Source organism: Patagioenas fasciata, chromosome 2 (genome assembly GCF_037038585.1).
Source record: "Patagioenas fasciata isolate bPatFas1 chromosome 2, bPatFas1.hap1, whole genome shotgun sequence".
Classification (NCBI taxonomy): domain Eukaryota; kingdom Metazoa; phylum Chordata; class Aves; order Columbiformes; family Columbidae; genus Patagioenas; species Patagioenas fasciata.
This window is the reverse complement of record NC_092521.1, coordinates 88,190,337-88,206,333: the sequence shown is the minus strand read 5'-3', so window position 1 is coordinate 88,206,333 and position 15,997 is coordinate 88,190,337. Positions and strand designations below refer to the sequence as shown.

The 15,997-nt window shown below is 36.3% G+C and overlaps 1 protein-coding gene across 2 annotated transcripts in view; it reads right to left on the bottom strand.

The window, feature by feature from the left end:
- Nucleotides 1-15,997, bottom strand: part of RELCH (RAB11 binding and LisH domain, coiled-coil and HEAT repeat containing) — an 82,279-nt gene that overhangs the window by 23,269 nt on the left and 43,013 nt on the right. For both annotated transcript variants that reach the window (XM_065831623.2, XM_065831625.2), the window contains 9 exons: nucleotides 10,952-11,042; nucleotides 6,398-6,469; nucleotides 5,457-5,597; nucleotides 4,607-4,771; nucleotides 3,560-3,707; nucleotides 2,787-2,943; nucleotides 2,119-2,242; nucleotides 975-1,023; nucleotides 478-557 (listed from right to left, as the gene is read on the bottom strand). In XM_065831623.2, the coding sequence (XP_065687695.1) occupies nucleotides 478-557; nucleotides 975-1,023; nucleotides 2,119-2,242; nucleotides 2,787-2,943; nucleotides 3,560-3,707; nucleotides 4,607-4,771; nucleotides 5,457-5,597; nucleotides 6,398-6,469; nucleotides 10,952-11,042 (1,027 nt within the window). The remainder of the gene's footprint in view (nucleotides 1-477; nucleotides 558-974; nucleotides 1,024-2,118; nucleotides 2,243-2,786; nucleotides 2,944-3,559; nucleotides 3,708-4,606; nucleotides 4,772-5,456; nucleotides 5,598-6,397; nucleotides 6,470-10,951; nucleotides 11,043-15,997) is intronic.

Sequence of the window (15,997 nt, the reverse complement as noted above, 5' to 3'; positions counted from 1 at the left end):
TATATGCCAGTCCATAACTGTTGGTGACTGGAGGATTGGGTAGTATTATTCATGGAGTGTTTATTTTAGTATCAGGTAACACTGCAATTTTAAGACTCCAGCTGTGCCCAAAATAGTGATTTACCTACTTATCCATTTCAGCAAATTTTGCAAAATCATGGTTGCAGGGGTCACAGTTAAATGGCAAAGAACTCACTTATGGAATAACATTAATAAGCTATCAATGTCTAAGAGTTTGCAGTGGTGAAGATGTCCTTTCAAGATTTACTGAATTCGGGTGGCTATCATCTAAATGTAGCAGACAACCTGACCAGAAAACTTTGCTTTTAAATGTGTTCACAGCTGTCCACTTATTTAGCTATCTTCAAACCACAAGAGCATTGTGAGTTTTCAAACAGTAAGTTGTTGGCTTTTTTTTTTAAAGAATAAATTTTACATATTATTATACACTTAACAAAGGAACAGAAAAATACCTACCTGAATATAACATGTAAGGACCCCTGTTGCATAGATGGGAACTGTGGCTTTTGTTAGCACTCCGTTACCTGCTGTGGAATCTAATAAAACACAGTAAAGAATTTAGGTTTTATATAAATACATAGCTGTGCATATATGCGTGTAATATATATACACTATATATTTTGTGTTTTCATATATATATAAAGGAGACTCATATGTGTATTATAAGTATTATATGTATATTCACCTTTTTATGTATACATGAAAAATTTATACACATCAATTTATGTGCACATGTGCTAAATTAATACTGAAGTGGTATTTGGATTTGAGATTTTATTTTTACTTTATACACACACACAACCTACAAAGCCAGTGTTCCATTCAGATTAAGATTAGATTTTCAACATTTCAGAAAGAAGAGAAATTTGAGAACTGCTGCCTGAAAATATTATTTGAATAACAGATTGACAGGTGTTTTTGATCAATTTTTATTCGAATAAAATGCTACTTACCTATGTTTTCCTCAGAAAGTCTTAAAATTTCCTGGAACTGTGGTTTTACCTATACAAAAGACAATGAACCCCATATAAGAAAGCCTGTTAGCGATGTCAGTTAACTTAGGAAAAAAATAATAATAGTAAAATAAAAAAATAAAAATAGAAAAAGGACATTTTCAATGTACAGAAAGAAAAAAAACTTTAACAAGCATAGAAATCTTTTACAAAAATCGAAAGTACAACCTAAAATTGTAAAAATTTCTATTAAGTATCCACACAAAGACAGCAGTATTTAGCACTCATTATACCGAAAGCTGAAATCTCTTTGCAATATGCTTAGTTGGGCTCTAGGGTTTACAGTTCACCAAGCCATATGTAGGAAAAAACCAAAAAAACAAAAAAGGTTTTGTTTTATATCTTCAGTACCAATGAAGTGCTCTCTCACAAGAATATAGCTGAGATAATCAGTATCAGAACAATTTTATAGAAGCAAGGGTTCTAAAGATAACGTACAGAAGGGGCTTTCAAAGACCAGAGACTGGCTTTTCTTCTCCTCTGTGTAGCCAGCACATGATGCTGACCCTGTTCTGTAATTTCATCTTTGGGTAGTCCCTTGTGTTTTACAATTTTCCTTTAAAATATTTTTAATTATATTCAGAAGTTATTTTATTGAGAAAAATGACGTATTTCTTGATAAAAATGTTTAGCTATTATCTATAGAAAATATTTCGAGTAGAGAAAACATTAATTCTAAATTTCCAATCAATTACAGGCTGGAGTGCTTATGTACGCCACTAACACTGAACAGTATGCTGTTCTGAAGAAAGGCAACTGTTAAATCACTGGAATTAGGATAATCTCTCCCACTTTCTGTGCCATTCACAAAGCAAATATGAAGAACACAGTTTAAAAAAAAAAATAAATGCTCGCTTGTTGGGCAAGATGAGAAAGCCCTTCCAAAATGGTCAAAAACAGAAATCAAAAGGAGGCAAACAGAGGCTGAAAAACAGTAGGTTTAAATATACATATGGAAAAGCATCAGTGTGACGTGCAAATACAAATGGTCACATAAAGTACAGGTATTCAGACACACCACATATATGGAGAATATATATTATCAAAGTACTCTTTCTGTAAAATACTGAAGGCAATATCTTACCTTAGTGTTTGTAAAAATTTTCCCAAATGTCCTACAAAGTCTCCAGAAAAACCTAGAGAACTCATGGACACAGGCAGTTGATGCTACATTGATCTTGCCAACTATTTCTATAAGCTGTGGTAGCCTAAAAATCAGGAAACAAAAGGATATTAACCACTACTCTGATCTTTTGCTTTCTCTCCAGTTGTATTCGTACAGATTTACTGTTTATATTACATACAAACATACGCACAGCACTACTGGTTCTAATAAAATTATCTACTTGATCTGTACAATTCCTGACCCTTGAAGAAAGCAAGGGTTTAAATGCCAGAGAAGTCCAACCTACACTTTCAAACATCTGTTACTACAGAGCAGTGTATTTCATGAAATATTCAGAATACAACAATCTTCACTTCAACATAGAATTGACTACACTAGTGCAAAGATGCAAGAGGTAATTTTTGGAGCAACTGCTAGATGGTTGATATTTTCTGAAAAAAATCAAAGTCAATTCAATATGAAAATTAAAATGCTTAAAAATGTAAGTATTTTCCTCTTTAATACTTCTTAAACACAGTCATACTTAAAATTCTTATGTTTAATAACTGTTAAACACAATCACGCTTAAGAGCTACTGATTTTGACACATCTTAAAATTAGAAATGACAAGCTATGAATTAACTCACAGTTGATTGACTACCCATAGCAAAGTCTCCCAGCCCGTGGTACCCTCATGTTCCAGCTGATGGTCATATAGTTGCAGCAACACTGCTAGTTGTTCGCGGCTTCCAATGATGATGGCCACATCCTGAAGAGGCGACACAGGTCGGGGAAATCTAGTGACTGCAACAGCAGAGAAGAGGCAATCACGAATGAAAGAAAGTGAAAATACATTGGAGGTGATACAAGTAGAGATTGAGTGCTTTCTGTGTCAGGGTATCTGACTTCTTTCACAGGAATGAAGTAGGAGTAGAGGAAGGGAAGCAAGTAGAAAGATCTTTTCCCAAACGGGGAAAAACAGAACAAAGAAAAAAGTCATGACAAGACAAATCTTCCAGTGCTGGAATCTGCCTTTAAAAAACGCAAAATATTCTCTCTGTCAACTTGGCAACATTCAAGAAATGAAATTCACAACATGACAGAGTCTCTTCTTCACTGAATTTCTTTCTCTGTATCTGCTATATACGAAAATACAACATAAAGAACAGGTGGATTAGAAATAAAGGCTTGGGGACATAAATCATTACTGTACGGATGGTTTGCAATTAAAATCTAAATTTCACACATAGACTCTGCAACTTATGTTTATGCAGTAGCCTTAAATACACACAAAACCAAAATAAATGTGGACTGTGGATTACTTCCTGAAATTCTTCCTTTGCAGTTAAATAGTGATTTGAGATTTGTCACTGAATCATACAGTTTATAAAAATTCCATGTATCAAAATTAATCATTTACCTTCTATTTGTGGTACTTCTCCCTGAAGTTTAGCCTTGCTTGTGAAAGGTGCATTCTGTAGCACCAGTGCAAACAGCGAAGGAATCAGTGACTGCAGAGCAGACAGATACATGTGGAGCTTATGTTCATCCAAGCCATGCTCTCCTTCCTGAAACAAACAGGACATTTACTTAAAGCTTTTGGGTTGGATGATGTATTGCTTAGGTGTGTACTCCCTGGCAAGAGGTCAACACATCTGTGATGAGCTTCTACACAGAGACACTAATTATATAGTAATTATCATAACCACAAGCTTACTTTGTGCCACTATCTGAATCCCCTTGTCACCCTAAAGTCACTTCTACTCAAAAGATTCAAGCAGTATAGTTTTTGGCATTTAGTAGTTCATGTTGATGAACATACTGATAGCACATTTTGGAAGTGTGAATCCTTAGTCTCAGAGGCCAATGCATCTAAAAGCTGAAGAAACCAGTTGTCTATACTCTGAAAACAAACATCTTGGTTAAATGCGTTAGATCGTTACGAGATACGCTATTTTCCAGAACTTTTCAGATATCTACCAAATCAGGTGTGCAGGGAAACTGGCTCAACTGCAAGCAACCTAACAAAACCATTTGATTCTACTTCCCTTTTTTAAAATAAATATTGTACTTTATTAAAAACTACAGCATAGGACACTTAAAAATAATTTAAATACAGGGTAAACACACTAAAAAAATACACTCAGAATAACACATATTATCTGGTCACAGCCCCAAGTAAAGTGTTTTTCGAACTGCATTTTGATTATTGGGCTATAAAGCAAAACATTGTTAAAGAAAAATATATTTGCTTTTGAGGGTTTTTACTATGTGGCTTTTCTTTTCCCTCTTTCCGTTCTTCCAAAGGACAACTAAAAGTTATAGAGTTACAACAGTCTCCAGAAAATGTTTCTCCCATAGAACATTAAGCAGTGATTCTTTACATTTTTGTATTTTTTAAAAAAGCCTACCTATGTAACAAAGACACAAAGAAAATTCTCCAATGTAGAAACAGCTGAACACATACCCTGAGCAATTTTTCAATTTTATTAAGCAGTGTAGGTATAAGATGGAACTGCAGATTTCCCAGTTCTGTTGTCCAGGCAGCATAAGCAGGTAAAAACACCTGATGTGTTGCACTAACTACACGTTCTGAAGGGTCTCCTAAAGCTGAAAGCAGCAGTTCAAAGCCCTGGCAAAAGAGAGTAAAGAATGTAATTATTTTCCTAAAATTTGTGCTTGAGTTTCCCAGACAAGACACGCAAACTAGACAAAGATTACCATTTATTTTAAAAACTTTATACTAATACAAATAAAACAAGATAGTACATGGAGGGTTTTCAACAGATAATCCCATCACACCTACAAAGGTCAGCATCAGGTGGGTTCAATGATCCTGCCAGTATTTCTCTACAGTCAGATTATCAGAATTAACACAAACACACTTTACCACTCTTCCTTCAAAAACTGAAAAACAGGATTAGAAATTCTTCATTTTCACTTATCTGAAACATTACTAGGCAGAATACTGAACTACAAGCAGACTTTGTTATAGCAGACAAATCTCTGTTAGCAAATGATGATAACAAATCAGCTAATACTGTCAGGTGGGCAATGAAGTGGTATGTTCTTGAAGGCAAATTATGAATTAACAGAGAAGCTTCTCTATAAGGCTTATACCTGAGGTTCTAAAGAGGCTTTTAAGTGTAGGTTTTTTCGTCTTGGTGATAAAACAAAATCAATGTTCATATAAACCATCAAAATTTTTGAAACTATCTGGAAAGATTTAATAAAAATACATGAAATTACGCATCCCCCTATGCATGAAATAACCATAGAAGACATTGTATACATACAGAACCCAAGCTAAATTATACCTGTTGATATTTGTCTGGATCATCAATATATCCCATAATGATGCCAAGGCTTTTGATCACAGCTTCTCGTACCAGATCTGCCTTATCTTCCATTAGCATTTGCTGCAGCATGGAAAGTACTAACGAACTACGAATTTCTTTCTGTTTGTAACAAGAAACAAGAAATTTGTTAACAAGAAATGTGGGTTTCTATCAATTTTTACAAAGAATTTGCACTTCTATTAATGCTTACAAACAAAAGCCCTTCCTCCAACCACAGATCCCTTTATGAATATTACACATTCAGCTTTCACAACAGAAGATGAATGAATATGAAGTGTCAGTAGCCTCATTAGAGAGTCTTTTGTCCTACTAAGCACAAAATTCAGATCCTTTAATTCATATGGAATAAAAAAATAACTAGTAGTAAAAAACTATTATAGGTCTAGACTTAAAATGGAATCTTTAATCACTGCACTGCTGAATTGTAAAAGTGGGGTTTTAATTTGGGTTATTTTCCTCTTTCTCTGAAGCTTCAAATTCTAGTTTACCACTGACTTAATTTTACTGCTATTTCTGACTGGCAGCACTCTTGATGTAACATTCCACAGCGTTTGAAGAATGCTATTGTTGGGTGCCGATTATTTTTTCAGAGCTTATTTCCTTAATTGGTCCTACCTGTCTTCATTTTTAATGAAACAAAGATGATTTTTCCAGAACACACTGTTTTAAAATACATTTTATAGCTAGACTGACCTGTATTCCTTTATAATAAGCTATCTCCTCCTTGATGTGATTGATTGAATTTCACATGCGTAATATAAAGTAGAAGACAATGTGAATGACTATGCATAACATACACACTTTGGAATATTTACATTGATAAAGGACATTTACATTATGTAACAGATTTTCACTTTGTTTTCACTAACAAAGTATTTAGAGTCAGTATTAATACTTACTGGAAGGTAAGGTGCAAGAGCTCCACAAGATTCTGCTACCAGTAGCCGTCTCTCTGGGTATTTGTGGTTGATCTGGTAAAGAGAAACAAAACGGCGATTTGCTTTGCAGCAACCAGGATCCAAAACGTAGTTAGAGTGAACTGCAATGAAGGGATAAGTCTGCTCCTATTAGTTAAATGTTGAATGTGAACATACAAGTTGCATATGGGTACTGAGCAGCCCCAAATTCTTGCACTGAGGGATAAAGGCAGAGACAGCCTTCTCTACTTGTCCTATAAAACAGAGCTTATAGTAAGAGAAGAATCCAAGAAGCACGTATGTATATGCGGTAAAAATAAGTACTGAAAGCAGCATATGGGCTACTGTTAAAGAATATGAGTAACTTCTGAGCTGGCATGCCATGAAATACTTTCTCTTGCGCAACCCTTCAGGAGCGCTGTTCCTCTAAGAACTACACAAGTGCCCTCTAGTGCCCTGAGCCAACCAGTGCAGCAGAGCTGCCTTGCTCTTGCTGAGCAATCGATGTCAAAAGAAAACGCATGTACTGAGCCAAAGAGTACTTGCATGCTCTTGAAGTTTTGCTCTCAAGTCCAGCATAAATGCATCACCCCTCTAAACTTTGACTGAAAACAGCTCCTATTCTCAAGAACCTCTTGATCCTGTGCCACCTCCCCTTTCCACTCAAAGGCTGTTTGAAAATCCTGCCTTACAAATCAAATATTGACACCTTGGAACCAAGTTTGCATTCTGGTGGAGTCAACATTAATAGTCAGTATAAGGATTGTACAACTAAACACATGATATGTTTCCATATGTTTTGTGAATAAAAATTTTAGGGTAAAATGGTGAGAGGGAAATTTGGATGGTTTGATCCTGAGAGATAAAATAGGATATACATGTGGTGTGACTATTTCTTTCTCTCTTGCTATGATAGCCTTGGTAAGACAATCATCTTGCCATGAAAAGACCAAGGTACTCACTGCCTCCTTTGTCTCAGTCTTTACTGGGAAGACTTGTCTTCAGTAGTCCAAGGTCCCTAAAACCCGTGCAAAAGTCTGGAGCAAGGAAGACTTGCCTTTGGTTGAGAACTATCAGGTTAAGAAACATTTGTACAAACTGGCCATACACTAGTCAGCTGGCCCTAATGAGGATGCACTCATGAGTGCTGAGGGAGCTGGCTGATGTAATTGCAAGCCCACTCTTGAAGAAATGCTATGGTGATGGTGGAGGTTCCTGAGGACTGGAAACAAGCAAATGTCACTGCTATCTTCAGAAAGGGCAAGACAGAGGATCCAGTGAAATCCAGGTCAGTCTGACTCACATCAGTTCCTGGGAAGGTGTTAGAGCAATTAATCCTGGAAAGCATTTCCAAACATACGAAGGACAAGAAGGTGTTTGGGAATAGTCAGCATGTATTTATATAGGAAGAATGAGGCATGACCAACCTGATAGCTGAGATGACTGGCTCAGTGAGCAAGGGGAGAACAGTGAACATTGTTTATCTAGACTTGAGCAACATTTCGACACTGTTTCCCATAACATCCTCATTCACAAACTGGTGAAGTCTGGACTAGGCAAGGACAGTGAAGTAGATGTAAAACCAGCTGAAGCAATCACAGGTTCAAGGAGTTGCAGCTGGAGGCTGGTCCCCTGTGGTGCACCCCAAGGGTTGATTCTGGGCCAACAACGAAGATGTATAACATCTTCATTAATGACCTGGATGACAAGACAGAATGCATCCCGACAGGTATGACACAAAGCTGGAAGGAGCGGCTGATATACCCAAATGGGTATACTGCCATTTAGAGGCACCTCAACAGGTTGGAGAAAAGGGAAGAGAGCACCCTTATGAAGTTCAAGAAATGGACATGCGAAGTCCTGAACCTGGGCAGAAGTAATTCCCATGCACCAGGACAGACAGAGGGCCAACTGGCTGGAAAGCCGCTTAGCAGAGAAGGATCCGGAGGTCCTGACAGATGCCAAGCAGAGCCAGCAACGCACTCCTTGCAGCAAGGAAGACCAATGGTATCCTGGGCAGCACTAGGATAAGCATCACCAGCTGACAAGGAATGTGATTATCCCTCTCTGCTCAGCACTGATAAGACCACATTTGGAGTGCTGCAAAGAGTTCTGGGCTTCCCACCTACGGAGATGACATATTGGAGAAAGTCCAGCACAGAGATGTAAAAGTGATTAAGAGAGAGGTGTATCTGATGTCGGGGGTGGCTGAGAGAGGTGGGATTGCTTGGTCTTAAGAATAGGGAACTCAGGAGGGATCTTATACGCATGTATAAATATCTGTATCTACCTGCAGAGAGGTAAAGAACACAGAGGTGCCCAATGAAAGGACAAGAAGAAATGGACACAAATTGAAATACAAGAAATTCTGTTTTACTGGGAGAGTGACCAAACCGTGGAACATATTGCCCACATCAGTTATGGAGCCTCCAGTCTCAGACATACTCAAAACCAGGCTGGACTTGGTCTTGAGCAACCTGCTCTAGCTGATTCTGCTTTAAGCACGGGGCTTGGACTACAAGATCTTCAAAGGTCCCTTCCAACCTCGGCTATTCTGTGATTCTCTCAATTCTACTGGCTTTGGAGAAAATACAGATGAAGACATGTATTCATCAGAAGGGCACCTGTAATTTTTTTTTAAGTATGGAGATTTCATAGATGAGAAACATTATGGGCATACAACAGGCTGCTTTAATACCTATCGTATCTTTTGACTTGTCTGCTGTCTTTCCAAATGTAAATTCCCTACTGGTAATAGGGACACACACTGTCTTTTGGAGCTCTGCCTACCAGAGGGAAACAGCAAAGACTAGTTTGAACTGGTTTAGGTGGACTGGCAAGGCAATATAAATATCATCCCTGATATTGCAAAGACACACTGGAAAAAGACAGACTGAAATTTCCACAAGGTTTATGTTCAGGGAAGATTATTAGCCCTTGCACACTGAAACATAACTGTAAAATGTGCATTACTATTTCTTTTCCTTTTGTCTTTATTAAGCAGAGGTACCATTTTGGAAGCCAATTAACTGGTGACTACTTCTGAGGGAACTTCTAGCATTCACAGAGCCTTGATCTAAATTCAGATGAGCCAGCTACCAAATTCTACCTGTGAGAAGCAGGTAGAAAGATCACAAAGACTTGCTTGATAACACTTAGCTCCAGAATGTGTGGAGGAAAATGCTGAATCTTCTGAGGGTCCGGTCCTTTGCAACTGTAAATAGATTTTGGCTGGAGACGAACTGCATGAATGCTTTCATGATTAAAGCATCTACTGAGAAAAGGTAGAAAATTATGTCTGGTTTTGAGTTCCTTCTACAAACTCTGTTTTGTGACAATGAGATTCAGCTGGTATTTTGCCAGAGAAAATAATGACCTAGTTTCAGTACTGCAAATAAAGTCTGGCAAACTGCATTAAATAAATGCATGATGACATACGGCTTGCCAGCCTGATACGCTGGTACTGTTGCAGTTGGACTGCTTTCTCTTTTGCATCAGCAATTAGCAAGAAACTGGTATGATTAAGTGGTGCTCTTGCTGAGGTGAGACTATTTCTTTTGAACACTAATATTTTGTGTTCAACTACTGTTAACAGGAGTCCTTCATTTAATCAATAGATACATCAGTCACACATATCAGCAGAAATGCTGCACATCATGCTTACTTCTACTATCAGAAAGCATTAAGACTATTAAAGCCTGGACTTCATTGTGAAACACAGATGGCTGCATTATGTAAGAAACAGTAGATAATTATCAGACCAGAAATACTGTGCAAGCATTACCACTCCGTCATGGCTTAGTTATGCACTGTCTTTTAGGCAACAATGAACTCCCTTTTCTTCATTATGGTAGGAAAATAGTATGCATTTTCACCTGAACTCATGTTGTTCTGTTTCTATGCCTTAGATGAAACAGTAAGAGCATTTCAGTTTGGTTGTTCAGCTATTTCTTTTAATTTAGAATATCTGTGAAAAAGGTCACTGTGGTTCTAGTAGTCACATATAAACTTCAGGCTGATCTTACAGGTGTAAAACCATGCCCATCTACAGGGGACTTATTTCTGACTACTTTGAACTTTGATTTTCTGTTTAAGAATTTAACCTAGCTGAAGTACGGACACAGCTCCAGGGATGTAATACAATATAAAAATCAGCAAATCAAATCTTTGAATGAAAATGGATTTCCAACAGTCTGAAAATTAGAGTACAAATTATAAAGGCATCTACCTGGTAACAGGTCAGGCAACACTGATGAAGAATGTGTGCATATCTACATTTCAATACAACAAACATATGCAGGAACTAAAATCTTCTGATACTTTTTGACAAATTTTCTGCTCATGAGTTCTTTTTAGTGTTATATAAGAGTATATACAATGAGGACAAAGAACATAAAAATATCTTTCCGAAAAATATTTCGAACAGTCATTCATCGAAAAACAAAACCAAAACAATCTCCCCTTCAAACAAATAAAATTCAACATTTAGGATTTTTTAGCTAATTTTCCAGTATGAAGCAAAAAATAATCAGTTACCTGTTCCCAACACTGTGGTAAAAGCTCAGCTTCTACACGTGTTGGTCCAACATGTCGGGCAAATGCCACACACCCAGTCAGTATCATCTGTCTGAAAACATAAATTTAAAGCCTTAATCTGTTGATAAAGTTCTATAATACATAGATGATATTCTTTAAGTTAAGAAATGCAGATGCCAGGCAATAGATGATTGTCTACAGTCAAAATCTCACACCATACACATTGACTTAAGGGCTAAATCTTACACTGAAAGCCACTATTGCCCCTGCTTGTTGCAAGGAGTGGTTGGACTAGACGACCTTTAAAGGGCCCTTCCAAACCAAACTGTTCTATGATTCTGTTATGTTTTCTATTTAATACGCCTCTCTCGGAAACCTGCAGATCCCAAATTCCAAGAACCAAAACCTGAGAATCTCTGATTTGAACTTCTGTGATTTCCTAATGTCGCAGATCGGGAATCTCTGGCTAAAACTCTCATTTAGTTCTTATTACTAAACACTATGATTCACCATGCAGTAAAAGGATCTAAACTACTTAACACTATCATAATATCAGCATTTTAGTCGAGTACACATACTGCTTTTAGTTAGAAGCATTTCTGAGATTCAGTGAACTTCTTTCAAAACAAGTAACTTAATTCTTTTATGACATGGGTTTGCAACATTCTAACATGCAAGTTTTGTCATCTCTCCCAAAATAGTGGACTTACTCTTGTCAGAAACCTTCTAAAGCCCATTACAAAAGGGAAGCAATTAACCAGTCAGTAGTATCTATCATCACCTGAGTCATTTGTATTTATATTCCTCCATTTTTTAACATTCCTCAAAGCTTGCAAGAAATCACTGTTGTTTCACTAATTTCACAGGCAGAGATATATTTGAAATTTCAGTAAAATTGTACTTAACTGTAATTTGTGATACTTTAATGTTTATTTAATGAGTGTTAATCTTGCTAACATTTTTTTACTTCTATCTATTTCTCCTGTCTGTTGGATTGGATTGATACCAACTCTGCATGTTGTTCAACAGTTCTAGTTGTTTTTTGTGCCTACATTGTCCTGGTTTTGTTAAAAAACAAGTTTCTCTTTTAGTGAATTTTGCATGTCAGCTAAAGCCTTCATATTAGCTGCATTTTCCTGGAGAACCAGACACATGTTTTGGTAAACCTAGCAATGGAATGCAAACTTATTGATAAGTACGGATGGACATCTCGCGAGAGGGGCAACGAGAAAACGGTGACCAAGAGACTGACCAACGGTGTATAACATTCCATTCATGTGAATACTTCGTATAAAAGTGGGAGATCACGAGGATCTCGTTCCCTTTTCCTTTTCCCTTTTTCCTCATGGCCAACATTAGGAGAGGACCTTGCTGGTTGTTCCTGCGAACTGAGGCCTAGTGAGAGACTGAATCCAGCTCCGTTTGGCTGCAGAGTCCAATCCAGGACTTCGGGTGCTGGCTCTGCAGTTGCTGAGACTTTCAAGACTGGTTTTGTATATTTTGTATTATTTTCTCTATTCTTATTAGCAGCATTAGTAAAACATCTTTAATTTTTCCAACTCTCTTCTCTCTGTCCTTCTTTCCCTCCCGATCACCTGTCCTGAGTGGGAAGGGGGGAGAGTGAGGGGCAAAAGGGGGAGGTTTGGGGGGAGAGGAGGTTAACAATACATCTGCCAGGGTTTGACTGTCACCCCGCAATCTTAACCCTCGACACTACATCAACACTCAAATAACCATTTTCAAATGATATTATGTGGACACGAGACACCCATTTGATCACCTCCACAGTAAGATTAAGACATCACTGAGAATTTGTTATTACTTTGTGGAAAGTAAGTCAGAATTAGTTACCCTTTTCATGTCATGTCTAAACTCCTAAATATTTACTGCAGCTAACAGTGTGCCCTTAAGGTTGAAAGGCAGAGATTCTGCTGGTTATTTCCTAACCAGTTACACAATATACTCAAAAAAATGTAAAAACCCACTCATTCACTTTCAGAATCTCTTCAAGAAGAATTAGTCTATTAAAAAATATTTTTTCCCAGCATTCTTAAGAACAATCAGAGCAAGATCTTTAGGTTTTTTTTGTTGTTGGTTTTTAAAAAAATATTATTTTTCCTCTTGTCTCTACCACATGCAGAGAACTCGACCTTTGATCAAGGTTAAAAGATTGGTAGAAAAAAAAATGCAATGTTAGATAAGCCTCAAGAAGTCAACAGCTGCTATGTGACAGCAATATGGAGACAAAAGCCTGTGGCAATTCTGAGTTCTACAACCAACAAACCAATCATTCAAATGTCTGTCTTTGATTCTACATGCTGCACCTAATCACAGAATTGGGCAACAGAATATACTTTAAAAATATGTTAAAAAAGCAAACAGCAGAATACAGTGAACACTTGAAATCTTCTGCATTAGAAATGGAGAAAACTTTTTTTTTTTTTAAACAAACCTTCTCAAAAAAGTTCCACGAAATCTAAAAAATTGATTCTGATTTCCTTGCGCCTTGCCTAAACAGTAGGGAGCTCTAAGATATTGTAAAAATATTAAAAATAATGTTTTTTTATATTTTAATGTAACCATCTTATATATGACAACAGTGAATATTTCAGTGAAGGAAAGGTTGTAAGTGCCTCAACACTAGTTTGTCTCATCAGTACAGAAAGAAAAGTGAAATCAAGAATCAGACTAGAGGAACAAGGCAGAAGTTATCAAGTAGAATAGACATAATTTAATACTTCTAAAATCTTTCTACATGTTTTAGAAAGTGATCGCATGCACTGGTAAGCAATGCAATCTTATAATATACAGTTCAAGATTCTTTTCTTGCTCCTAGAGGTTACATTAAAAACTTACTCGAGTTTTCCTTAATATGTAAGCAAGTTATGTGTGCTCTGTAAGAAGTGGTATCATAGGACCCATGAAAAGTCATACTAGATACACTAAAGCTTAATGTAGTTTAGCCTCTTTTCATTAAGAGTGCTGCTTTTGGGTACATTACTAGGAAATCTTCAAGAGTTCACATTTCAAAATATGTTTTAACCTTGTCCTAAAAGACTACAACATTATTATGACTTTTTCATGGCTCTTTAGCTTCCAAAACCAACATAATTGTCTAAAAAGAAGTTTAAGTAAAGCTAACATATATTCGTTCCCTTGCAGAAGATAATTCCACAGACATTTTGAAAAGCTGAATAGTATATTAATAAGCAAAGCCTTGAGGATAAAAGTGGCCTTGTTAACTATAATGTTAGTATACAATACTATGGCAATATGCTATATATGCATGCACCAAAAAGCTTCTCACATGGGCAATAAGTATAATACGGGCTCTTGGCATAATTGTTAACATACTGTACAAGGTCAAATATTTAAAGAGTTATTTTAATGGGTTTGTTATTAGAATTGCAATGTCACATTTCAGTCCCATGCATTTAACAAATTTTAAAAGTCAACTTATCACCTGCTACTTTAATGAATAATGTAGGTGTGTACAGTATAGCAGAAGGTAAACAAATAAGATATGAGATAATTAATACCATTGTTCTGGAGAGTAAGCCTGAATGTCTTTGCTTACTTCGTATCGCACAAGACTGCTAAGATATTATTTAAACTTTAGATAAAAACCAAGCATATATATTTGTGTGGAAGTGTATTATATAAGCACTAAATACCAACTGAAATTCTGAATAAGTATTTTCTATTTAATTTGCATTCAGAATGTCTTTTATTTGGTGGAATTTTACTTATTCTTCAGTCAGGTTTTGTGGCAATTTTAAAACAGACTATGATCTTTATGTATGTAAATGTATGTGATATATATACATGTTTTGTCCAGGAGGTTACAGCAGAATATACTTCTCAAATTTCTGATGTAGATGAGTTATTTTTAGATATAAACCTTTAACTCACAATAAAGAATGAACAAATTTGAAGAAAAAAGAAGCTTGGATTTTATTCTTTCTTAGCTGCTGGAAAAAAATAACTGCAGCTAAACAGGCATCTGAAAACTCTACGTAATAGGCCATGAATCCCATGATAAATTAACTACAAAGGACTACAAGTGAGATGTACCTTCCTTCCCCCCTCATCCACAAAATAATTTTACCTTCTCAATCTGCATGGGACATTCAAAACATTTTAGACAACGATAGACTTCTCAGAAGCAGATTTCTAACGAATCTGAAATAGAAAAGGACTGCATTTCTTTGTAATATGAATCTGCACAGTGCTACTGTGCTACAACTTGCTTCTATTTATTCATGTACTTTTTGTCTCCAAAGCCATCTCTTTCAATTGTACCGCTTCTCTAAATTTTACCACAGGAACAACTTAGAAAGACAGCAGAACACTTCAGTTTCGGAGAATCTTCAAAAGAAATGCTTTCCAACTATTTAATAAAACCTATTTTGTCTGAAGAAAGAATAATGCAATGATAGATACAGATGCTTTACAAAACATCACTAATGAAAACAATGAAGTGCTACAGATCGATTAGGAAAAAACTTTCCACAGTTAGAGAAGGAAACACAGCAGCTAGCATACTGTCTTTCAACCTTAAGGATATTCTTATCAAGATAGGCAGAAGTCATGCTTCCTGAGTACTAAGGAAGAACTAAATTTATAAAACAATGTAAAAGGATACTTTGTTGCAAATTCTTACCAAAAATTAAACGAAGCTTTTAACACCTGTCAGAACTAAATCACTACTTCAGTCTTATGAATTTTTTATTGCTACCACAGTACTGAACCATAAGTAGAAAGAGCACTGTTTTCTCATGGTATTTTCCACAACTAAACATGGTGATTAACTTACAAATGTACAAATCACTACGACACAGTAAGACAGATGTTTCGAAAAGGTTTTATTTCTATATCAACCACTGCTAAGAATTATGATCTTACAGCTCATTTTAACAAAGCGTTTCAGTTCATTTTTCAACAAAATAGGAACTGAAATGCTGTGCAGCTTAACAAGCACATTCTTACATTTCAGTAACTAGAAGTGCAGGTTGTGAAAATGGAAAGCCCTAAGTCCACATGAAT